The sequence below is a fragment of the Tiliqua scincoides genome, chromosome 1 (genome assembly GCF_035046505.1).
Source record: "Tiliqua scincoides isolate rTilSci1 chromosome 1, rTilSci1.hap2, whole genome shotgun sequence".
Classification (NCBI taxonomy): domain Eukaryota; kingdom Metazoa; phylum Chordata; class Lepidosauria; order Squamata; family Scincidae; genus Tiliqua; species Tiliqua scincoides.
The window spans coordinates 147,935,268-147,962,177 of NC_089821.1; the positions used below are offsets into that span (position 1 = coordinate 147,935,268).

A 26,910-nucleotide genomic window follows, 5' to 3' on the forward strand; every position below is an offset into this window, starting at 1 on the left:
ACAGATAGATGGTCAGACAACAGTTTAGAAGAAAAGAAGAGAGAAGGCAAGGCATACACGTCTGCATCAAGCTACTCCACAATAGGTGCTAAGCCTCAAGTGTTCTATACAAGCCAGAACCCCGGATCACTTGATCTGGCTGGGTAGCACAGCCTCTCTGGCCATTACCTTGGTGGTACTACAGTGCAGCAAAGTGCAGACCAGGACTAATTCAAATCAAATCAAAACCTTTATTGGCATTAACAATAAAAACAGGGTGTTGAACAGAGAATTTACCGTGTACATTAGACTCAACTTCTTGAGACAATTCTTGAATATATACAATAAAAGTACTTTGCCATGATAGTCATCCAGGACTAATTTCCCGCCTCGTGCTAACCTAAAAGCTGCTCCAGAAGCACAAGGAGTAAGGATCATATGCCCTGTTTTGATTCATTGAAAAGCTTTCTCATATGGAAAACCAAAACCACCACTACTCCCTCATTGAGAGGCTCTCACTCTTTTGTTGTTGTGTTCTAAGAGACCAATTACAAGATGCTCTTTTCTGTTTTCTTTAGCTTCTCTAGGCACCTGTGACTAAGCCAAGGTAAGCAGCCTGGTAGCAAGTACAGAAAAAGAAAAGCAGGAGAAAGACCAAGACAAAAATGACAGGGGAAAGGTGAAAAAAAGGAATCACGAAACACAAAAGAATGAGTGGGAAGGAATGAGAGAAATCAGAAAAGAGGGGAAAAAAGAGTAGATGGCAGAACAATGAACTGAAATTGGTGAAGTTCTTGATTATGAATTAATAGCTTTGATTATCAAAACAAATCTGAGTATCCCCCTTTGCAGCACCTTGTCCACTGTAGTGGGTTGCAATGCTTCTGGTGTTCCTACAGGCTTATCCCAGTCCAGCAACTCACTCTACAGGCCCATACAGGCCTTAGCCAATTTTGGTTTTCAGAGGCGAGCAGGAAGTGGCTTATAGAGGCCTCTGAGGGTCATGCTGAAGCTTGCAGAGGCCTGTAGAGTGGGGTCAACAGGTTAGGAGAGACCTCCGAAGGCTCAGGTAAGTAATGGGACTTCTAGAATGGCTTCAATTTGGAGCCAAACCAACACAAAGGAGGACAGGAGTGCCCAGATTGTGACACACTGTGCTGGGCTAGCAACTCACTAGTGGGTTGCGACGCACACTTTGAAAAAAGCTGATATATTAACCCCATAGTAACAGAAATTACACAATTGAATCGTTTAAAAAAATGCAAAGTTGTCTTTTCACCCAGAAATAACTTTGAAAAATAAACTAGGCTGAATCACTCCTATTTTACTACAGCACCCTGGCTGGAAGAATCCAAAGGAAGTGTTGTAAAAGGGGAGAGGCAACGTCTCACACACATGGGGAAGCTCCACATGTAAGGGGCAGCAAAAGAGACAAGGTGGAGTCTTAAGGGTCACTGGTCCTGGGGCTAGAGAGGTCACTGAACAATCATGTTATGCGCAAAAGATGTGAACATTTATCTAAGACACTGTCATCAATAAGATGCTTAAGAGATGCTCTCCCTTTATCTCCAAATCTGTTTGGCTACCAACAGCAAGGTACAGTATTACCACACAAAGACCTTTCAAAAATAATTTTTAAAAAGGCCCCCAACAATTCATGTTGCTCACCACCAGCTGACAAAATACAGTAACAAAAAAAGCTTTCATGCAACTTAATAAAACAAAACCCGCTGAGCAAATAACTACACAGTATATGCATCACAGCAAAGAACATTTCTGATACAAAAACACTTTCCTCTCTTTTTTTCTCTCAAAAAAGCAGAACTACTTTTAAAAATAAATGTTCTATCCTTTGTAAACGGTCTCATTGTATTCATCATCAAGCCAATAATCAAGAAGAACTAATTTGATATTTATGTGCACGTCATAAACTGCAACTGTGGGTTTTCGATTACAATCTCGCTTTTTAGAGAGCTCCTGGCACTCAAGCAGGCCCTCAGAAAGAGATTTAAAATGCTTTAGAAAAAGCAATTACTTAGTCAAATGTTATATATTCAAGTGCACGATGCCTGCACATGCTGGCTGCCATATTAAACTTCGAAAGGCTAAGGATGGCAACTTGTTTACATAAAACAAGGTTGGGAAAACTTGGGGATTTTCCACAAGTGCCTCAAAGGATCTTTTCTAAGTCTGAAATGCATACTTATAGACACTAGCACAAAGCAGAACACACAGAAGAGCTCTTTTCTAGAAGGCACACTCAGTTTAACACTGCTTTTAATTCAGTTTAAAGATATAGAAAACACAACTAATTTAGACATCACTCGTGACTCACACTATAACCATCTCTTTAAAAAACCACTTCATAATTAACAATAATCGGGCCTCGGATAAACCTCATTACACTTCCAATTCAGCCAACAGCACAGCCATTCAGACTAATTCAAATGCATGTTCTTGTACTGTATGCACTCGGTCACAAGACATGCAAAAAAGTTCAACACCATATACTTTTTGACAACCAGTGTGATGAAGGTTAGACTATATGCTTCTTTCTTCCAGGAAGCTCTTAATTAAATACCTTCGGGGTACCATTAGAAGCAGATGTGAGGGTGATGTGAAAATAAACGGATGGTTGGTGAGAACAATTCCCTATGAATAAAGGCTGTCCCAAGGGTAGTTTTTCTGAGGTGCCATATGGTGATGCAGGAGAACAGTGCCTACTGAACAAAGTCCTAGTAGGATTGAATGTATGTGTCTGCTCTTACCACCCTGTGAATAGCTAAATCCCTGCAGGCCTGATGCCTCAAAAGAGCAGTTTCCTGGAAATTCCATAATCCTAGAAAAGGTCCATTCCTTCCTGGCATCTCTTGAACTCTGTCAGGATATCATGGTTGCTTCCTTAAACAGTGCTTGTTTATTTAACTCTTAGGCCAGCAATCTGAAGGCAATTTATGAATAAATCAAAATCTAAGGGGCTTAAACATGCTGACAACTGGCACGTTAATTTTGTACCATGTTTTCAGTTTCTTAAGAAGTCCTGCAAGAAGACATGGTTCTGCAATCAGATTATAAAGCAGAACCTGAGAGCTAAATTGTCTGATAGCCCAATCGTAAAGTTGGCAGCTTCACCCAGTGCAGCAGAACCAAAACGGCTACTGCTGCATCCAGCAGCACCGCCAAGGCCACTGGAGGTCTCCTTGGGGGAAGGGGACTTTAGTCTCTTCCCCCGTAGAAAGGCCCAAGCCCCACAATAGGGTTTCTCAAGTATGTGCTGGCTATTTTGCCAGTGCAGACTTGAAAAACACTGAGATGGGCCTTCCAGCCTGACATGAGTTCAGGATTGGACACAGCAAAGCTCTGCTTGCCCCACCCCCTCCCATCCCAGTTCCTTCCCCCACCCCTGGAACACCTCCCCCTCCCACCCCTGAAAGCCCTCACCACCACTGGGAGCTCTTACCTAGCACAGGCCAGCACCAGCACAGACTCTACACAGGGTGTTGCAGATGTGCCTTACGGTATGTTTGCAACACTCAGCGCTGGCACTGGAGGTGAGCACCAGTGCTGTGCATCTTTAGGACTGGGCCTCAAGATTGCCTAGCAGAGAGTACATATATGAACTCTGATTTCCCAGCTTTAAGTTCATCACACCATCCTGGCTGTTCACCTTGTTCTCATTAACACGTCCAAGTGGCACCATTTCATAATGGTGGGCGGTTTCACAAGATGGAGTTATGGCTGAGGCAGAAGTTCTTGTTAGAGATATTTCAATTGGAATTTTATGGGGCAGTAATATTTGAGGCAAATTTTGAAAATGGCAAAGCTTGGAAACAGATTGTTGGGAGCATATCAACAGTGGAATAAAGGAGCTCCCCCCCCCACCTCATCACAACCAAGAGTCTGCCTTGTAGCTGTCAGCTTTTTTCCCCCAGAATTACATTAGATCTACAGAATTCTGGGGAAAACAGAGTGTGCTAAGAGATGCTCTACTACCACCTGTAGCAGTGGCAAAAAAGGAAAGAAAAAATGACACCACCAGCATAGATTAAACCCCAATCACAAACCCATGTGTGAATTCCAGTCCTATTGTATCCCTCAAAAATGACCAAAAAGACCACTATCTGTAAATTGGCAGAAATTTAAAGAATTCATTTCTACACAGTTGTAAATGAGATACATACACCTATTTATTACATACTAATAATTCTCATATACAGAAATGTATGGGTTAACATGTCAGGTTGAATCCTTTTCTATGACATGCTAGCTTTCTATTGTGGAAGAGTGGTTCTTTTATATATCACATGACAGTGAGTGGTACAGCTCAGATATAGGCTGACTATCTCAGTAAGAATGAGGCCTTCGTTTCACTAGTTCAACAGTTAAGTTACTGACACACAAACTACTAAAAATACTGCAAAACGCACTCCATATTACATCAGAAGTATTTGTGGACACCAAGTCCAACTGATCAGACTTGCATGAACAGCAGCTTCATAAAAACCTGCTTTAGAAGTCTAAACATTCCAAGAGTCATATAAAATGTTTCATTACTGCAGTAAATGGAGTATTTTTCCACCTGTTTGGTAATTAAAGGATGACAAGTGTATGCACACCCGGGGCAAATCTTCATTGCAAGCAACTGTCATAAGCTTTATGTAAGAGGTATCTCATAACATCTAGAAACGTACATGGAATCATTTCTTACCTTGGGAGCTCTGGCATGTTTCCCACACCTGGCATCTTTGACAAGACTGACATCTAACAGCTCTGTTTCCTGCAACTGATAAAGAGAACAAAATACATGAGACTGCACTGAAACATATAATTAAATTCTAATGGATTTTTATTTACAAAGTTCTTTATAAGGGGGTTTAGTCTAGAGCAGGGGTGCTCAAACTTTCAACTTTAGGGATGCTGGACCTTTAACAAGTGTATAGAAGAGAGAATTGCAGCAGGTGCAACTTGTCATCCCACAGATGACAAGCTACACCTGCTGAAATTCTCTCTTCTATACACTTGTTAAAGGTCCAGCATCCCTAAAGTTGAAAGTTTGAGCACCCCTGGTCTAGAGGGTAGAGCTACTGTTAAGCCTGAATATTTAACATCTAGCCAGTTGAAGACCACCAGAAGCTTCCGTGAGCAGCAGAACTTGGAGAGCTGACAAGCTGAGCTGAGTCCTTTTGAGTGAGAGCCAAAGAAGCCGGCTCTAGCTCTTTCTGTGAGAGGGAAAGAAAGCTGTCTGTTGGCATGGGAGGCAGAGTGCATCCAGAATGTTTACCAGACCATGATGAGATTCACCTGGAACGCAAATCATTCTTGAAAGACATAACTTATTTGTGATTATAAAAACCCCCCTGGGGCTACAGAAAAAACCTGCCTGTGTAAACCGCCTTGAATAAAGCCAAAGGAGTAATCCAATGGCCAGAAAGGCGGTATATAAATAATAATAATAGGTATTTATTATTATTATTATTATTATTATTATTATTATTATTATTATTATTATTATTATTATTATTATTCACTCCCAAATTGGCCTTTTCAGCCACACTAGACGCTGTTCCAGAACCACAATTCGGAGCGCGATACCATAGTCTTTCGAGACTGAAGGTTGCCAACAACAGTATTATTATTAAGCTTAACTCAAATAGCTTTTTAAAAAAGACAAAAAGGCTCTGAACTATATTCCTGCCTTGAGAATTCTGGCTATTACCATGCAGCTGCATAGATCCTCATGCAGAAATGTTACCAATTTAACTTTCAATAATTCTGTGAATGAGAATGCAAAACAGCATGTAGAAATCAATGTATGTACCTTGCATACAATGTTGTTCCACAGCTTCCTGTTAGGATTGTGCCTAAGACAGCAGCTTTGGGCTCAAATACACAAGAAAGCCCAGCAACATAAGATTCTCTAACACCATCAGCCTCCCCAAAAAGGAGAACTCTTGGGGGACATGAATTCCCCCCATCCCAAAAAGCTCTCTTGCCCCAGGCTCCCAAGGATTTCAAGCATTTCCAGAAGTCAATATGCCCCACTTCAGTTAGACAGCAATGTTTCAGTCCAGCTGGTGGTGATGACATCAGACAAACAAAAGCTCTCATCTCTAGCAGAACTTATCGGGTGCTGTTCCTTTGGTTTATATCAGTTCTCATTCACCAAGTTCTAGTTCTGCTAAAGCCAGTACATTTGCGACTGTGTAGTGCACCACTTGAGACCACAGGTGCGGATAAGCATGACTGAACATTTTTCCATGCAAGCGAATTCCCTCCACATAGAAAACAGGCATATCAGGAAGACAGAGTTAGAAACAGGAGTCCACAAATACTAGCTGGCTTACTAGCTGAACATCCATCTGTTCCCTCACGCTTCCTCACTTCAGACACAAATGATTGATCAGCCACCCAAGCACACATCCAACACATACCCCAGGGTCCACAGCTGTGAAATTTAATCACGATACTGTACCTCCCATACACATTTTCAGAACAGTTAGCAGTCTCAAACTAAATGAAGTTACACATCAACTTGGGTTTCATCTAGACTAATGAACAGAAAATTATATTTTCCCTCTAATCTGTGACTTCATTTTTTAATTGTAACATTTTTTCCTTTCTAATTTTTTGGCTGTGTTTTGTTTTTTTTTTGGCAAAAATATCTGCATAATATAATACTGTATTTAACAATGTTTACATTTTCTGGTGCAAAACACAAGATGTGTGGAAAATATGTATTTGAGCCAATAAGATGCTTATTAATGTCTTATCCAATAGATGTTATTAAAAAAGGAAGATTGGCATGTTCCAAAGTGCAAGAGACAAGTGGAACCTTAAAGACTAACAACTTTCTTGTGGATTACATTTTCATAAGCAGGAATTTGTCAGCTGTTTTTCAGTACAGGTCATCCCTCGTTATCCACTGGGGTTCCATTCCTGAAGCCCTAGTTGACAAAAGAATCTGTGGATAAAAAAAACAGTGGAAAAATAGATTTAAAGACCCACTTCCAGGTTTCTTGCCCTTCTACTGCTCCTAATGGAATAAGGTCTTGCCTCGACATCCACAGGGGTTTGATTCTGGGACTTTTGCTGATAGTATAAATAGAAGCAGTTTAAAAAAATTAAAAAGTGTGCCCCTTTACCATTTTGGTTTAAAAACAGTTTTTCTTACTGCTGTAGAGAGGCAGTCAGCAATTAGAAATGCAAAGGTCCCCCTGCCTTTGCCTGGTTCAGCTGCAGAATGGAATGATCACTTGTATAACTGTCTCTCTACAACAGTAAGAAAAGCAGTTTTTTTAAAAGGGAAAAGGGATGTGTTTTCCCCCTTCTCCAGGGATTCCTTCTCATTTGCATTGGCCATTCGTGTTCAGTCAAATTTGTATTTTAAAAAAAATCAGTGTTAGACCAGTATTCATAATGAAACCAGATTCTGGCATGCAAATTCCTTCATTCCTCTGAATGGCCCAAAAAGAGTTCTATCACAAATTTGAGAAATTGTGTCTGCTTAAGGGGGGGGGGGGGTAACAACACACACCATCTGCTGTGTTCCAACTACAGCACAGTTCCTTACAGTTCCTTATTTTCCAGCTATTCCAGGTTACAGAGTCCTCCTGATATACTAAAACTGCAATCCCATGCAGTCCTAACTGAACCTACACTGCATTGAAATTAGTAGGACTTACTTCTGAGATAGCAATTGAAAGCTCAGATTGTTAAAGTACACAGAATTGCTAAACAAAGACTCTCTTCTGCCAACTGTAATGCAAGCTTTGCATTTCTAAAGTACTAAATGATCCTAGCATTTCTAAATGCTTGCTCTGTTTTTCCAAAGCCTTATTCTAAGATAGATGCCCCATCAATGAAATGAAAAGAAATAGCTAGCCCTCCACTGAATAGTTCATTCTATTCCTTCTCCCTTCCCTCTATCCTCCTCTCACAGTCTCTGGTATGCAAGCAGGGCATGACTTCTAGCTACCTTTTAATTTTTGTCTAGAATTCCTGTCAGCTCTGATTCATAAAAATCAGATCACTGCCACTAAGTCACACTCTTTCATAGTAATTGAAATGAATGAGCCAGAGAACTAACAAAGCAAAGAGTAAAGTTTCAAACCTGCCTGAGTCTCATCATTATCAACTTACTCATTTCAGTCACCGGAGCTGTAAGTTAGAATCTGTCACCCCGACATGTTTGTTTTCTATGTGCAGGGAATGATGTTAGTTTGGAAGAACATTTAAACCTGCAGACTGAAGTCGAAAGGCAGAGACACAGGTTGACCATCAGTGAGAAGTAGATCAAAATGTCACAATTATGGCCTTCTAGGGCAACCACACTGGTTTAAACCGTAGCTCAGGACGGCAAATGATATGTAGGAAAACCAATTTTTTAAAAAAACAAAAACCCAGCATATCTGTTCCATTTAGGCTGACAGAAAAAGGCACAGCCAAAGAAGGAAACATGCATCACTAGGCATAGGCCCTATGGAATTGTCCGTGTGCTTCCAACTAGTTAGAACACTGCTTCATGAAAGGCAAGCAAGTTTGATGAGTTCTGGCATGGACTGGTGTGTTTCTCCTGGGTATCAGATTTGTATTTAGTGCAAATAAACTGTACTAATTACCTGTATTAGCATAAAAAGATGCTCCACTTCATAAACATTGCCAGTGTTAGATTGTTATGAGTATACTGCAACACATTAGAATTAAACACCTCTGATCTTTGGAGAGTTACTGAATTAATGAGACATCCTAGTAGCTGCAGAGGACCCCTCCCAAGTGAGTGCACTTTTCCCAACAGAATCCTATTAAAAATGCGATATACATGCCTGGTTTGACTATTGCTTTTAAAAAACTGATCAGATATACAGGTAATTTACCTTTCTCCAGCAGGACTGCAATGAGCAGTCGACAAGTAAAGAACTGCCAGGTGCCAATAAGTCCGTTCTCTAACCTCTTTGAGGTAGTCCACATTATTCTCTGCTTTAACCATAGATACCACAATAATACAGTTTAGCCTGTTTGCAGAGGCAAAGAGAAGAGAGTAGGCATCATAGCCTAAACACTTTTAAACCAGAGTGCAGATTCTTTCAAGGCCAAGTTTAAATTAACTACAACACACCATCGATTTCATTTATTTAAACATGGAATGGAGAGAGAGGGTAAAGGGGGGTGGGGTCAACATTTTTCTTGAATAAGCTATCAAAATTCCTACTTATTTCTTCCAACTCACGCTAGAGGTCCAATGTTGTTGTTTTCAATTCTGCCTTCTGCTGGCTAAGTAGTTAGAATGCCAAAAATAAGCTAAAGTGCAAGTTTGTCAAGTATAAAACAAACTATCCAATTACCTGGTGACATCCTGCTTAGAGGATGCATAACACAGGAGGACTGTAACACCGAACGCATGGGATTGCTTTCAAAGATCATTTAGATCATTTCTACAATCTATCTCAGAATGTAGTGTTTAGGTCATTAAAAGGAACGCTCCATAATGAACAGGTCTCAAGAATCACAGACTCCCAATTTCTTTCTGAGTGGAATTCCACATGCCAATTTTAGTTTATAAAGACCTAAATGGTGTAGAGCAGCGTTTCTAAAACGGTGGGTCAGGACCCACTAGGTGGGTTGCGTGCCGATTTCAGGTGGGTCAAGATTCATTTCAATATTTTATTTTTAATATTTTAGATGTGATGCTACCATGGTATGTGATTGGGGAAATGTTACAGATCTGTACATTTAATAGGTTACTCTGCATATGCTTTTAACAATGATAGTAAATGGAACTTACTCCTGGGTAAGTGTGGGTGGGATTGCAGCCTATGATTGCTAAAAATTTTCCTGCTTGATAACGTCACTTCCGGTGAGTCCTGAAAGATTCTCATTCTAAAAAGTGGGTCCTGGTACTACAAATCTGAAAACGACTAGTGTAGAGTACCTGAATGACTGCCTTCTCCTGCCCATCCACCTAGACCAGGGTTTCTCAAACTGTGGGTCACGGGTTGAGCCCTCCTACCTGCCCTTTGTCTGCTTGGCTCCAAACTGGAGTCCTCCGGATTCAATTAGAGGCCACACTGGCCCTCCACAAACCTCCTGAGGTCTTCACAGGAATCCAAAAGCAGCTGAAAGTCATTTTCAGTTTACCTCCATGTTTGTGAAAGTGTTCCTTCCAGATGCCTGTGGAGGCCTGGAGCCTGAGAACAAGGTGGGTTGCAGCACCTCTACCACTTACCAGGTGGGTTGCAGCAAGGGGAAAGATGTTTGAGAACCACTGACCTTGATCATAAACACAAAGGTGATCCACCTTTGCAAGTCCAACCAACAGCAACTGGACACCAGGTCTTCTTTGTAATGGCATTGAGTCAACTTTCAACAAACCTTTATTAGGCATATATGGCATTGAGTCTTTGCAACATCATGCTCAAATATGTTTGCTTGGCATTTGCACTGTTGTCATTTGGGCATCAAGTGAAAACCATCTTATTTTCTCAAAATTCTGATTATTTTTTAACAGATAATTTAGATTATGGCAGACAGGAAAGACAGGTGCACTCCCAATGCAACCTGCTTCTTATTCACTTTCAGGTTCCTTGGGAAGGAGACTGAGGTCCACCATGGCAACAGACTCAGGGCCCAATCTTATCCAATTATCTGGTGCTGGTGCAGCTGTGCCAACGGGGCGGGCACTGCATCCTGTGATGGTGTGGCAGTCACAGAGGCCTCCTTAAGGTATGGAAACATTTGTTCGCTTACCTTAAGGCCTCATTACGGCTGCACCAGTGCTGGAAAGCTGAATAGAATTGGACCCTCAGTTGTCATTGCTATGACAAGCTTCCAGCTTTCCCTCCAGCCCAGGGTTAGCCAATAACTGAAGTTTCCCTCAATGCCGGAGACAAGAAGAGGGATGCCAGTCACACACACACACACACACACACACACACACACACAAGCTTCCAATGTACTCACAGCAGTGGCTCAAGCAATCTATTTGAGCACAAGTAGGTAAATGGTTCTTTAATGTTTATCTTTCCAAGCCAGGCAAGGTTCTTTTAAAATAAGGAGTTTAATAAAAGAAAGGCAAAACACAGTGAATGGAAAACAAGATACTTGTGATTAGAGGCAAGAAAAAAAGCTGTTTCTAAATACAATCCACTTAGATCTGTTTTAAACAGAGGTTATGGCTTTAACAAAAGGTGAAGCCTTCCCACTAGGGGAGAGGACACAATTCCTTCAGAATACAAACAGAACATAGGAACAGCCCCACTGGGCCCATCTAGTCCAGCTTCCTGTATCTCACAGTGACCCACCAAATGCATGAGTTACTAAACAGGATTTGCTCCAAAGCATCTGAAAATCAGTCTTGAGGTTCAATTACAGTTTCTTCATCTTCAGGGGGAGGCAGAGGGGGCTTACACAGCAGCCAGCCACACTCTAAACCAGCGTAGTGCAAACCATGGTCCGGCGGCCAGATCTGGCATTCATATGGATCTGTCCGCCCAACAAGAGGACTTTTCGTTCCACTCGGGCGTCGCATGACATCCCCCTCAATCAGGGGACAGGGACACTCTGGGTAGTCGCATCTCCCTGGAAGTCCTGCTGCACGGCCTTCTGGGACACTGGGCAGACAATGTGACTGCCCACATTGTCCCAGTCCTCCACACGAGGAGGACTTTGTGCAGCACCCAAGCAGAACGCTCAGTTGCGGTCCAGACAGGGACTTGCATTCCAGGCACGCAGCAGGTGCAACTTTGAGCGCCGCTGTTCTAAACCAACTGGAGCTTCCAAACTTCCTGAGTTGCTTGTTCAAACCAGCAAAACAGTACCACCACCTGTGGCAGGCACAATACCTGTTTAGTACAGTAGCCCAAATGACATAAGAACTCGAAGCTTGTTTCTCACATATCAATGTGCAACAAGAACATGCAACAGTGTCTCTTTCTCCTGTTCTCCTCACTATCATCCTCTCTCCTGATATTGCCGTATCTTTTGTTACCTTCCACATGAGCTCTTGGGCAAAGTTGTGGCTTAGTGAGGAGGAGATGGGGGCATTTTGCTGTTTACCTATGTACTTTTATAAAAACTTTAAAGCAACAAAAATTTGCCCATTGATATGATGAAACTATCAGCTGAACAGCCTGATGCTACCTGAATTCCCTTGTGCCAATGCAACAGCACTGATGTCGCTTCTGCTGCATCCCATGGGGTAATTTTGACTGCTGGAGGTCTCCTCAAAGTAAGAGGATTTTTTTTTTCCCTCACCTTGGGGTAAGCCCCAGCAGTCAGAACAGCAGTTTTATAGCTAGCACAAGTCCAAGTTGATCCATGTCAGCAGATCAGGACTGAGAAGGAAGTTAGGATACATGCCCTCCCAGGCACTATCTGCCACCAACGTCACTGCCTTGCCCCTCCCCATTATACCCAATTCCCCATCCTCCCTCTGCCTTATTGCATGCCCTGCATCAGACTCTCCTGCTTCAGTGGGTGTCACTCCAGTCGCTGGCAGTGATAGAAAGGCTCTCGTCTTCCCATTGGCACTACTTGATGACGTGCCATCAGAGTGCTTTATGGCACTGTTGTGACACTGTTGTGGATCAGAGGTAGGTTAGGATTAGACTGACAGGTCTTAACCAGTGGTTACAAGACAATGGTGGCTCCCTTGACCTAATGGGCCATAAACCACAGCTCCCCATTAGGGCTATAATCCTATTCATTGTATAGGGCGATGGGTTTTTCGTGAGAAATCCGCAGTTCCCCTGCCTGGTTTCCACGGTTCCCCAGCGAGTCATGGCTCAGTTGAGAACCACTGTCTTAACCAATGACCCAACAAGGATCTCTTTCAAGCATGAGAAACCTGGATTGACCTTGGCTATGTAACTCAAGCCAAGCAAGTATGTCTATGACACACAAAGTCAAGCAAAATAGCTTCTAAGTGCCAACACACCAAGAGGATCTTTATTCTTGTAGAGGACAGCAGAGAGGAGAAGCTGGATTAATGTTAAAAGAGGCAAAGAAGATTCTCGTCACCTTTTCAAAAACGCCTAAATATTTGTACTGCAACACACATTCTGTTATATAAAGGAAGAGGTGATGAAACACCGAATTCCAAATACTGGTTTAAAAATAAAAACCTCTGCTGTGCATGACCAAGTGAGGAGAAATCAAGAGAAGAGCTGTTATTGCTACCTACACAGCTTGAGCTGACCAGAAGATGCTTATGTTCATCTTTGTCACCCACGGCATGTGCAGAAACAGAAACCGTTTCAGATCTTCTGTTCTGTATCTGCAAACTGGTGTTGACCGAAATAATTATGACTATTTTATGGTACATAGGAAGTCAAAGTACTGATTCTTTGATACCCCAAATCAAATATTTTGGGAGTGCAAGCACAGCTCATTCCATAATAGTCGAAACTAACCTCTTACGCTACACAGATCACTCAGAATTACCCCACTTCACCCTACTGACCTAAGCAGCCATACCATCTGATTACACTGCTATACTCTTCTGCCAATGCAATGTTGTGCCAGTGTTAGGGGACCAGACCCACTGTATTGATCCACAGTGCAATAGTTATCCTTGCTTATTATTTGACTCACCCTTAAACATTGGTGCTTAAACATATTTTACAACCATCTGGACGTAAAACATGAAATGGGTCATAAATCCAAAACCTTCAAAATCAAAAACTGCCCAGTCTACACTAATGAGTGAATTCACTAACAAAAGCATTGATAAACTAATAAATACTTCATTTGGGTGATATTTTCTACATCTGAGTATGTTTGACCAGGTGTCCTGTAAATAAGCCAACTCAGAGGGAAAAAGAAGCTACAATGGTTCATGTTTAGTTTAGGAGTTCCCTTTGTTTCAACAAAGCTAGTCTTCTAAACTAGGTCCCAAGGAAACAGTGGCCCCTTCAAACCCAAATTAAAATTGAACATTCACAAAATCCCAGTACCACAGACTGAACTACTTATCCCTCTGACAACAGTACAGAGATAAGATGTTCTGCTCACCTGTTCAGCTTCTTTTATTAATTAAAGATCATCCCATTTGCTTTCAGTAGCATTGCATCCAACACAGGCTACATATTTTGTAGGTTCAGCAGCAGACTGCAATCCAGTTCCCCCCGCCAAAAGCAAAGTCTGGAATCACTGCCATTCTCACAATTGTGATTGACATCTTCGCCTTATATTTGTGCAATACACTTTGACAAGAGGTCAAAATTATCTGTCCCACCAGGAACATTCCTCACAGCTTATTTGGGAAGTCATGCAAAGTTTACATGACGTGAGAGTAAAGTTCATTGTCACACACACACCCCTACACCATTTGGAAAATAGGTTTATTTTTTTAAATGTCCGATGTTTTCACCCTCTACATAAAGATTCTGTCCCAGAATTTCCAACATACATCTACACAACAGTGTACAAATAAGCTTATTGAGCATCTTGTATGAAACTAACCTAACTTTGGGGTGAAGAGAGGTGGAATTAATCTTCTGCTTTGATCCCCAGGTTGGTCCTGATCTGTATATTGCAGCATCTCTGTACATCATGATGTATAGAATTTACTATCTTCAGCAACTGATAGCTCCAGTTTCTCAATGTTCTTCGAATGTTTAAGTATTTGGTGACATTTCTTTAATCACAAAGAGAAAAACAAAACAGTTGTGCATTTCTCTGAAGTTATCAGAATACCAATCGTATTTTCTCCTGAAGGTTCAGCAACACTATTCAAAGCAATCACCAAACCAGGGGTGAGGGGAGGGAAACCAAATTACTTGATTCATCCTTATGTTCGGGTTTCAATGAAATTAATTTGCTTCGTTTTCATCTTTCCTCCAATGGAAGATATGATCCATGAAGAGTTAGAAGAGATCCATTTCTGATAAAAGCAACATCAACCTTCACCCAAATCTTCACCCTAAGTAGCTCTTTTGACCCTTGTTCCTCTAGACCAGGGGTCTCCAAACTCCAGCCCGGGGGCCAGATGAGGCCTGCAGCAAGACTCTTTCAGGCCCATGGCCAACCTCTTTTCCCCTGAAAGCCTCTGGCCCCCTCAACTGAACATGACTAGAACTGTGCTCTGATTGTGTCTGGAGGGCGTTCTGAGGGCCAGAGAGGTTGAAGTTTATCAACTTGCCAAATAATGGATTATCAACTTGCCAACCTGTCTCAAACAAAGCCCCTTCTTCAGGCCATTGGGGTAGACTCCTAAGAAATCTTGTTGGTTTCAAAGGTTTGCAAAAATAGTTGCACACAACCATTGCAGAGATTTCTGCACAAGTATGTGCAGCACATCCACATGATGCTTCCTCCATAAGATTGTGGGAAACACATGACAAATGTCAGACAGAAATCACACCGAGACAGTTTGGCTGTAAAAATGACATACACCTTGAGATTTTTTTTCTTCAGAAATACACAAGAAAAATTAGTTTGATAACTTACACTGCAATCCATATCTACTCAGAAGTAAGTACCAATGTTTTCAATGGGGATTACTCCAGGAAAGCATGTACAGGACTGCAGCCTTAGAGTCTTCTCGTCTCTGCACCAACAGGCATGACATTGGCCAGTTGCCCAGTTGCATCCTGTTGCCATTCTGTTCCATGGCTCACAGGTTCATGCACTAAACTCATACCTGAGCCTTAGAAAGCACATCCTTCATTTTAAGTAGCTGCATCCATATGGGCAACTAACTTCAAGTGTGCTTCAGGCACAAGTTTCACTATTCTATCAAATGGCATCAGTACTCTAAAGAAGAGTTAAGTTGCTATTATGCAAACAGACTGTTCAAATACATTTTACACACTGCCTGCCTTCATTATTCCTTTCTAAGACGTATAGTCGGAGCATGGATCACTGTGGTACCTTTGTATCAAAGTAAGCCTTGAAGGTATCGACAGAAGATTGTCATGTCTTTTTCAGCCAAAAACGTTGAAACATCTAAAGTTGTCACCAAGACACTCATAGCTTTACACTACAGAGTTCACATCAAACAATTCTAGACTGAAAGGAGAAAAATACTTGTGAAATTTTCCCCTTGACATGTCTGAAAGGAGCCTCCGAACAATAACGAAGTTTTCGAAGCAAGGTGCCTGCTTAAACACAAAAAGCAAGTTCCATCTACCTTTAAAACCCAAATCTTTGTTGCATTGTAGGGAAATCAAATTGGGTTCTTCAAAGTGGGATGTACTTTCACCTCCAGGGTTCGCAGAGGCCCATCAAGCACAGCCATTAGATAAATATATCTGGTGTTAATGTACTGTTTTCAGCTGACCTTATTAACTTGGAGGAACATCAGACAATCTTGCAAGAAAGCCAAAATGCAAATTACTTTTATGTGTTTTGATCCTCCTGATGACAATTCAGACAACTTTTTTTTTAAGTGATTGGCAAGTGGTTCTACCACTTGCAATAATTCCGAGCCAATTCAGATATAATTTGCACGGGTTAATACTACAAAATTCAAGTTTGCAAACGTTGGTAGAGTATGCTGGATAAGATTATAAACCCGAGTCCCTCTTCCATATTCCATCTAAGCTATCTATTCACCATCCTTTCAGCCTCATTCCAATTCTGTCTGCCTTGTGAAAATAATAACGTTCAACATTATAGGGCTATTGATTGTGCTAATGTGAAGCACTTTTCATGTTGAAACAAAGGAAGCTTCCCCTTTAATACCCCCCAAGTAGGTCAACTGCTGACCTACTTACTTGCACTGGTTACAAGTTTTTGTTTAGGGTAGGCTTGTTTGGTTGTTTGGATTCAACTTAACAGATGGTTTCAGACCATGCTCCACTTCACTAAAATGCAATCCACCTGCATCACTTTCAAGGTTTCATGCGATTCCATGCATGCACATCCCCCAGTAGAGAGGAAAGGCGAGACACTACTTTTTCCACATTAATCTGGAAGCATGAACAAGGTGCACATCACTCTTGCTTTTACTTTTCCCTTAAATCTAATATCAGAAGCTCCTTGAGCGCCTTTTAAAAGCACAAGCGTCAATTGAAACGCCTGCTAAAACTGGACTGGCAGCTGCTGTGAAAGTAAGGTTAAGAGAATATTTCTATAAAATCAGTTATGTGCTAATCTGAACCAGCTCAGGCACTTTAAGACTTAAATGCTCTGTCCTCCCACATTATGAATTCTCCTTACCTGCTGTTAGTGTCAACTTTTTTTTTTTAAAGAAGGGAAAAACATAGCCTAATACAAGCCAACACAAGGTGACCTCTATTAACAGCACTGATTTCCATAGTTCCTCTATTTCAGATCCTGGCTTTTGTTGCAGGCTTCCAACCTTCAGCCTACAGACATTTTTAATTCCCACTCTCCATTCTATGCCTACCATTCAAGCACTCCCTCCCCCGTGGGTAGCACAATGCCACTTCTTGGCTGTTCAGAGAGAATTATATTGTAAGCGTTAAAATTCCATCCTAAAAGCATACAAGATGGCATTCAAAAGAGCTTTAAGCCACAATGCAATAATTCATAGCTTTGTGTTTACAAGTCATGAGCTAGGTTCTTACACGAATTGTAACAATCAATTTCTCAACTGTTGCAGTGGAAGACAGCCTCTCATTTCTTTTAAGTTCATGCTTTTCAAATTGCTTTGTATTACATTTGTAAAAAATTGTTCCTGTCAAACCTCCATCACCATATGATTTTGAGAAAACACTTTAGAGTTCACACAACGTTTTCCCAAGACGAACATAGTTCGGCAATGCTAAGATGGGGTATTTTCAGGTACTTCCATTTAATTTTATGAAACATTTTTCTCAAGGAGAAAAAGACAACCAAGTACCATGAGGTAGCTGCTGTAAAATATTGCCGTTCCAACCACTGAGTGTGCATGGGTATAGTGGGGTTGCCTATAGATGGTGTCGTGGTTCGGGACTTAGACCTGAAAGATCCAGGTTCAAATCCCCACTCAATCATGAAGCTTCCTGGGTGACCTTGAGCCAGTTGCTTCCTCTCAGCATCACATACCTCACAGGATTGTTGTAAGGACACAAGGAGGGAAGGAAGGAACCACATACATTGCCCTGAACTTCATGGAGGAAGGGCAGTATTTAAAAAAAGGAGAAAGGTGACATACAGGTGGGGCTTTGGTATCCATGGACTTGGCTCAACGCAGGTTCCCCAGGCCCACATTGAGCCAGACTTGATCCAACCTGAACCCTCCAAAGGTGACTGGAGCTGTGCGGCAGTCGTCTCTGCACAGCTTTCTGAAGCCCGCAGAGTTCTGTGGATTTCAGAATGGTCATTTCAGACCACTTCCAAAAGTCCAAAAGACTTTTGGACTTTTGATGCAAAAGATGCTGCCCATTAAATTACTCCAGGCTTTTCCATTTACTCTGGGCTTTTCCATTTAAACAAAAAGTTACAGCTTTGAATTTCCAGATGAACAAAAGTCCAAAAGAAACGTCCACTTCCAAAAGTGACATTTTTTTATGCCTCTTAAGGCATTCTGAGGCCCAGGGAAGACCTCCCCAGGCTCAGAATGCCTTAAAAGGCATTAAAATGTCACTTTCGAAAGTGATGGAAGCTATAAGGGGCCGAAACCACAGATTTGCTTGACTGTGATTTTTAGTATCTGCGGGGGCGGGGGGGAGAGCTGAGAACGGATCTCCTGTGGATACTGAGGCCCTATGCCCAATGCTATCACTACATCCAGTTTCCGATCAAGAGGAGTCATCACCATGACAATGCTCAACTTGCCAGTGTAGCCAATCACAGCAGTCATTTTGTTGGTCATTACCCCACCTGGAATCTGGTTTAGGCCATGATGTGGCATGTCAGAAGTCACCTCAGCAGAGACAGCACCTTCTCATTTCCACCCTTGGGTTCAAAATTTCACTCAAAGGGAGCACCCAGAAGGTTACAAATATGGAAGCCAATTTTTCAATTACATTTGGAAGTATACCATTGTTCAAGCCCATCCTGTCATTTAATAGACACACTGAAAGAATAAATGGGGCAACGCAGTTGAAGTTGGCACACAATTTCAGCAATATTATGAAGTCTCTGTTTCATTTGTGCCTCTCTAAGCTGAAACAATACGCAGCTCTTCAGTTTGGATTTTTTACAATGATACGTTCATGTACAATTAAGCACTTTCAGCAGTGTTTTACTTCTGTTAGCCATGGGCCATTGCAAAAAGTAAAAATAAATGAAAGGGCATGAATTAAAACAGTAAACATGCAAATGATATTTACAAGCACATGTAGCTATCACTAGATAGCAACACACCTATACAGAACTAGTTTTCTCATGCTGAAAAGCAAAAGCAAAATCTCAGTAACACAAAAATAATTCACAAAATATTATAGATAAGCATTCTCTAACTGCCGTTCTAACTGTGATTGATGCAAAAGATGCTGCCCATTAAATTACTCTGGGCTTTTCCATTTAAACAAAAAGTTACAGCTTTGAATTTCCACATGAAAAAACCCGCCTAACAGCAGAGCCATCCAACATTGCCTCACTTTTATCTAAGGAGCCATGGTAAAGATAGAAGAGCAAATGTTCTACAGCTTCAGCTCCGTAAACGGGGAACTGCAGAGTACTGTGCCAACTACTACATTCATCCAAGATGGTTAAGTACTTTATTTTCTTCCACGTTCAACTATGCACAGTAGCCAGGGCAATGCTACTTTATGCCAAAATCCGGCACTGCTGTTTTTCTTTCTTTCTCCCATAGATCAAAGTTAAATTGCTTGTAAAGATTCCATTGAAGAATTTTATCTAAGCACAGTGGCCCAGATAGCATTTCAGCACTGAGTGCAGAAAATACTAATCCCTGGCAGTTATTTCTGGTCTTAGAGAAATCCCATTCTGTTTTACAGTGAACACATTTCAGCATTTAAGCAGCTTGATGGGAACACCTGAGCTAAAGGTAGATGACTGACTCATATCATATTTGCTGTTAAAGTAATAGCTTTCACCTACTGAGATAAGACATTGTTTGAGATGTTTGAATTGCCAAGAGAGTGAGGATGTGGCTACATTCACCATCAAGTAGGTGATATAGAAAACCTCACCCAGCATTCCCAGGACCAATTCCAAATATCAAGCCAAGTCACAGAAAAGTTCCACTGTGAGCTAAGACTACCTCAATCATATTTCCATTATATACATATGGTCAAATTTTTCCCAAGAAATTATTATTATTATTATTATTAACAGTATTTATATACTGCTTTTCAACTAAAAGTTCACAAAGCGGTTTACAGAGAAAAATCAAATAACTAAATGGCTCCCTGTCCCAAAAGGGCTCACAATCTAAAAAGATACAAAAAGAACCCCAGCAGACAGCCACTCGAATAGACACTGCTGGGGTGAGGTGGGCCAGTTACTCTCCCCCTGCTAAATAAAAGAGGAGCACCCACTCGAAAAAGTGCCTCTTACCCAATTAGCAGGGGACCTTAAATGGGAACCTTAAAGAATAAGAAATGTGTTATATGACATCTTAAAGACTAAGGGCCAAATCCTATTCAATTTTCTAGTGCTTGTGTAGCTATGCCAATGGGGCATGCACTGCATCTTGTGGTGGGGAGGCAGTCACAGAGGCTCCTCAAGGTATGGGAATATTTGTTCCCTAACCCTGGGGCTGCATTGCGGCTGCACCAATGCTGGAAAGCTGGCTAGGATTAAGCCCTAATGCTGCAATCCTAGCCACACTTACCTGGGAGTAAGCCCCATTGGTTTTAATGGGGCCAACTTCTGAGGAGACATGTATAGGATTGGGCTATAATACATTTACTGCAACTTAAGTTTTCATAGATAATTTCCTAGCATCAGTACCCGCATCTGTGATGGCTTGGGCTTAGACATAAATGTAATCATCACTTCTCTGCCAGTATATAATCATGATTTGTAGCCTTGGCCTCTCAGAGCTAAACAGCACATCCTAAGCATCTTGCTTTCTTAGAACAACAAGACTTGGCTCATTAGATATAGCATTTGAGGTCAGCATAGGTCAAATTCCATCAATTCCGCTGTTCAATCCAGATGGCCAAAAATTAGATGGGGTCTTGGCACTGGGTTGTGAGCCAAGTGCCTCCTTAAAATGCTGCTTGTCCAGGTGAAGTAGTATTCTGTATGATGCCTCACCTTGTCCTCAGATTTCCATTTGCCCATTTCAGCCTGAACGAAGAGCTTTCACAACATTTAGCTTGGCGAGTGATTCATGTAAGACAAACTTTTGCTGCCAGGGGGTTATTTTGTCTCAGCTTAACAATAAGAAAAAAAAATCTCTCCCCAAAGCATCAACTTCTGCTTCAAAGCACCAACGTCACTTATCGAGTCTGACACTTCCTGTCTAGCTACGATGGAAAGCCGCTTCCTATCGTTTGCCAAGTTCTGTTTGAGATTTCTAAAGGAAGTCTGAACCGTGCTTTTATCCATTTCAGCTTTGCATCCGTTGTTCCACTTGCTTTGTAATAAGTACCATATCATTGCCAGACACTGTGGTGCTTTCAAAACAAGACAAATGTGTTGACACGCAAGAGCAAAGAAGAAAAATTGTTTTGGTAATTTTACTTCTCAGAGGCAATTGCTGAAAAAAAGTTACTTTTTCAGGATTAGCCAGAGATGTGGTGGAAATCTTCAAAAAGATCATAACAACTCTTCTGGAAGAAACTTCACTGTATTTTAAAAACCGGTTTCAGATGCTACAACAAAGAGCGCCCATCAACACCACTGAGAAGATGGATGGGACACACAGTAGGCTTGACAAATTGGAACTTTTCTGACTCCAAATGAAACTCTAGCAGAAGCCATCACAAAAAAAAATAGTGAAGCAGCAGTACTCTTTGTTTTGCAGTCGTATACCAAGAATGATTTCTTTTGCAATAAACCATAGTAACCCAACTCATTTTTTTTCAGAAAGACCATTAACTATGCCACAACATTAGCTATAGTGGCATATGTGCAACAGAGAATGTTTTCCACATGCCCAGTACAGTACAAGGGCAATTAACAATCTCTCTGGTTTTGTACTTCTACAGAGGAAAAAAATAAAAACAAATCTGCATTCCACAACTACACTAATTTATTGCCCAGATTCAATAATGCAGCCATTTGTTGTCAATGGAGAACAGGATTATACCAAACTGCAAAGTGTCAATGTGGGGATAACTGATCAGTAGAGGGGTTTGTTAGTTGGCAACCTTCAGTCTCGAAAGACTATGGTATCGCGCTCTGAAAGGTGGTTCTGGAACAGCGTCTAGTGTGGCTGAAAAGGCCGATTCAGGAGTGACAATCCCTTCCACACCGGGAGCAAGTGCAGTCTGTCCCTAGTCTGTCTCCCTGGCTATGGGCCTTCCTTCTTTGCCTCTTAGCCTCAGACTGTTGGCCAAGTGTCTCTTCAAACTGGGAAAGGCCATGCTGCACAGCCTGCCTCCAAGCGGGCCGCTCAGAGGCCAGGGTTTCCCACTTGTTGAGGTCCACTCCTAAGGCCTTCAGATCCCTCTTGCAGATGTCCTTGTATCGCAGCTGTGGTCTACCTGTAGGGCACTTTCCTTGCACGAGTTCTCCATAGAGGAGATCCTTTGGGATCTGGCCATCATCCATTCTCAAGACATGACCGAGCCAACGCAGGCATCTCTGTTTCAGTAGTGCGTACATGCTAGGGATTCCAGCACGTTCCAGGACTGTGTTGTTTGGAACTTGGTCCTGCCAGGTGATGCCGAGGATGCGTCGGAGGCAGCGCATGTGGAAAGCGTTCAGTTTCCTCTCCTGTTGTGAGTGAAGAGTTCATGACTCGCTGCAGTACAGAAGTGTACTCAGGACGCAAGCTCTGTAGACCTGGATCCTGGTATGTTCCGTCAGCTTCTTGTTGGACCAGACTCTCTTTGTGAGTCTGGAAAACGTGGTAGCTGCTTTACCAATGCGTTTGTTTAGTTCGGTATCGAGAGAAAGAGTGTCGGAGATCGTTGAGCCAAGGTACACAAAGTCATGGACAACCTCCAGTTCATGTGCAGAGATTGTAATGCAGGGAGGTGAGTCCACGTCCTGAACCATGACCTGTGTTTTCTTCAGGCTGATCGTCAGTCCAAAATCTTGGCAGGCCTTGCTAAAACGATCCATGAGCTGCTGGAGATCTTTGGCAGAGTGGGTAGTGATAGCTGCATCGTTGGCAAAGAGGAAGTCACGCAGACATTTCAGCTGGACTTTGGACTTTGCTCTCAGTCTAGAGAGGTTGAAGAGCTTTCCATCTGATCTGGTCCAGAGTTAGATGCCTTCTGTTGCAGTTCCAAAGGCCTGCTTCAGCAGGACAGCGAAGAAGATCCCAAACAAGGTTGGTGCAAGAACACAGCCCTGCTTCACGCCGCTTCGGATGTCAAAGGGGTCTGATGTGGAGCCATCGAAGACAACAGTGCCCTTCATGTCCTTGTGGAAGGATATGATGATGCTGAGGAGCCTGGGTGGACATCCAATCTTGGGGAGAATCTTGAAGAGGCCATCCCTGCTGACCAGGTCGAAGGCCTTCGTGAGATCTATGAAGGCTATAAAGAGTGGCTGTCGTTGTTCCCTGCATTTCTCCTGCAGTTGTCTAAGGGAGAATACCATATCAGTGGTGGACCTGTTGGCTTGGAATCCACACTGTGATTCTGGATAAACGCTCTCTGCAAGTACCTGGAGCCTCTTTAGGGGTTTGAAAGCAGTGTTATTTATTATACTCAGAAGTAATCCCACTGAGTTCAGTAAGACCTAGGCTGTAAACCTATCTTGCTCACTGGAAACAAACACCTCTACTAATCAGCCTTTGTGCAATTGCCAACTTTCTTTAAAAACTCAATGTGGCATCCAAAACACTGCAGCTGACAGTCCAACCTTCCCCATCTGAAGGAGATAACATATCTTACAACATATATCAGTTTGCAATGAACAATCAGACCCCCCTTCTCTAGCAAGCAAGAGATGCAATCAGCACAAACTGGCCAGTTTTGTGGCCAAATTTGAATAGAGGGGAAGCCTCAAATGGTTGTTATTATTATTATGTGACTAATATTTTTATAGGTTGATATGACACATCCAGTGGAGAAAGGCAGTAAGCTAGAGCATCAATTGCAGTTCCTTTGGGTTCCAGTCCTTCGGTCCATGGTATAGCTTGGTATAAGAGGCTCCTGAACCGACTTCTAAGCATGCCACCATGTATATTACTTATCTTTCACAAGAGAAATGGTGACTCCAATCCAAAATAGCAGACCCCACCAGCACACAGGACAAATGCTAAAGAAGAAAAAGAAGTTGGAAATGGAATGTCCCACTCCATTGCAGCAGCATTAAGTGTGTCTGCAGCAACACCAGCCTTGGATAAGTTGAACGGAGGAAAGCCAGGTATAGAATGGAACATTCCATTTCATTGCAGCAACTTCAAGTATGTGGCAATACCATAAAATGTTGCTTGGGTATTTCATCCATTGAGTTACCAGGGTCCCCCATAAACCTTTGGGGCTCCCCTTCTCACAATGTTCAATCTGCAACCCACTCCAAATGTGCCAGGGTTTCCCAGGGGCCATATGGCCCCCATTGAGAATGGCTGTACTAAACTACTGCATCCCATCTTTATAGCGGTTGCTCACATAACTCCTCTCTATATTTAGAATCTTGTCAGCCGAGCAACGAAGTCCTTCGCTGTTGATCAAGTATTACAAGGGTGGCTGAAACATTCCAAGTCTAAGGGCCAACTAGACAAGACATGGTGTTCTATGATTGGAATGGTTTTTTAAGAAACACAGCTTGGGGCTGATTTCGATTGGGGCATGGTGCAGGGGGAAAGTTAGGCCTCCGCATCTGCTTTCTGGGGGAAAACAGACACCTTACAAGATACTTGGCTCAAAGTAGAATGGAGAACCTAAGTGCACATGTTACCTTGGTATATGGCAGCCAATATCATTGGGTCCCTGCCACGAGAACATGCATGCTTTGGAACAAACTTGAACTTATGACAACATTGATAGAAATAAAATATCAAGCAGTTTTATTTATTCACTTTTACAACAAAGTTGCAATATGTTGGATGTTCATTTCAAATGACCACAGTAACCCAGAGGAAAATTGTCTGCCTTCATGCAAGACTGAGTTTCAGCTCAGCTTCTTTCCATAATCCAAGAAATTGTCTATATCAGTGGTTCTCAAACTTTTAGCACTGGGAACTACTTTTTAGAATGAGATCTGTCAGGACTTACCGGAAGTGATGTCATGACCAGAAGTGACATCATCAAGCAGGAAAATTTTTAACAATCCTAGACTACAAGCCTACCCACACTTCCCCAGGAGTAAGTCCCAAACAAGTTCATTGTTTAAAGCATATACAGAGTAGCCTGTTAAAAGTACAGATGTGTCCCATTTCCCCAAATGCAGTCACAGACCATGGCAGCATCAAGTCTAATCTATGAAAAATAAAATATTGAAAACCCCTGCTAATTGGGTAAGAGGCACTTTTTCAAGTGGGTGCTCCTTTTTATAGCCAGGGGAGAGTAACTGGCCACCTCACCCCAGCAGTGTCTGCTCTAGTGGCTGTCTGCTGGTATTCGTTTGCATCTTTTTAGACTGTGAGCCCTTTTGGGACAGGGAGCCATTTAGTTATTTCATTTTGCTCTGTAAACCGCTTTGTGAACTTTTAGTTGAAAAGTGGTATAATAATAATAATAATAATAATAATAATGATGATGATGATGATGATGATGATGATGATGATGATGATGATGATGATGAATGGGGACCCACCTGAAATGGGCTCACAACCCCACCTGGTGGGTCCCAACCCACAGTTTGACAAACACTGGTCTATATTATATAGAATTATGGAACTCATTAGGGAAAATAAAGGAATATTAACTGACTAGCTCACAGCATTCTGAAGCTATGAACCAAAGTCACCGATCGCCAACATCTCTAAAATTAACAAACGTTCATTAGCATGCACATAGTAACAGAATGAGCTTACTTTCTTAACAGGTTGGTTGAACTAAGTAGCATGTGATGGTGCCCAGTGACCTGTAAGATCCAACCCACACAGTCTTGAACTCTGCTCTGTGTAGGGCAAATAAACCAATCACTTCATTTAACTCCATGGTTGGAAATGTGTTAAGCACTATACATAAAATAAAACTCGTCAGCACAGGCCAAATAGGCATTGCTGACCATGGACAAATTAAACTCACAAGAGGAGTTAATTCCAAAAACGACGGGGAGAGGGAGAAGCTTTTAAAGAGGTACTTGTGTTCAAGTGGCAGCTTCTGAAGCAGTAACAAAAAAACCACAACTTGTGAAACCTGCAGAAGTGGTGCTGCTAAAGAGCAGCCAACATGATATTGGGCTCCCCCAGATCTTGAAAATATTATCAAGATTTGTGTATTTTCTCTTCTGTCATTTGCAGCTAATGAGTTCCTAAGTGAGAAAAAAGCGCTTGTTTCTGATCATCATCACTTGCTTAAAGACATCACTTCAAGCCCTCAGCAGGCACCACTGTATTTGGCCCACAAAACAAGTTGGACACCCCTGACGTAGACAGTTCATAATTCCGATGAGATCTGAGGTACGTCTTCCTGACCCACATTCTTAGCACCTGCACTTCATCAGCAACCAACATTAAACACTTGTTGGAGACAAAAGCAATTCAGGTAGTGCTTACCATGTAAATATGGGCGTTTTGCATGCTAATTTAAGAGCCCGTTCTTCAATCTCAAGGGAGCAGACTGTACCGACTTAAATTCAGCATCCACAACTAATAGTAAGTACATTTAACAATGCTGAACAGGAGCCATCATTGCAGAGTAGCTTTTGCCAGACATCTGCACTGAGAAGCTTGCAATATGTTCTCCTGGTCAAGAAATCCTCAGTGCAGGTCCTGAATCATCTACCCATTTTGAATGGGGTCAAACTCCCCTTGCAAGAATGGGAGCTCAGCTTGCGAGTTCT

General features: G+C 42.0%; 1 protein-coding gene across 1 annotated transcript in view; it reads right to left on the reverse strand.

The window, feature by feature from the left end:
* The window catches only part of PLCB1 (phospholipase C beta 1), a 521,389-nt gene that overhangs the window by 370,620 nt on the left and 123,859 nt on the right, over positions 1-26,910 (reverse strand). The window contains exon 3 of the mRNA XM_066639109.1: positions 4,688-4,756. Coding sequence (XP_066495206.1) covers positions 4,688-4,756 — 69 coding nt within the window. The remainder of the gene's footprint in view (positions 1-4,687; positions 4,757-26,910) is intronic.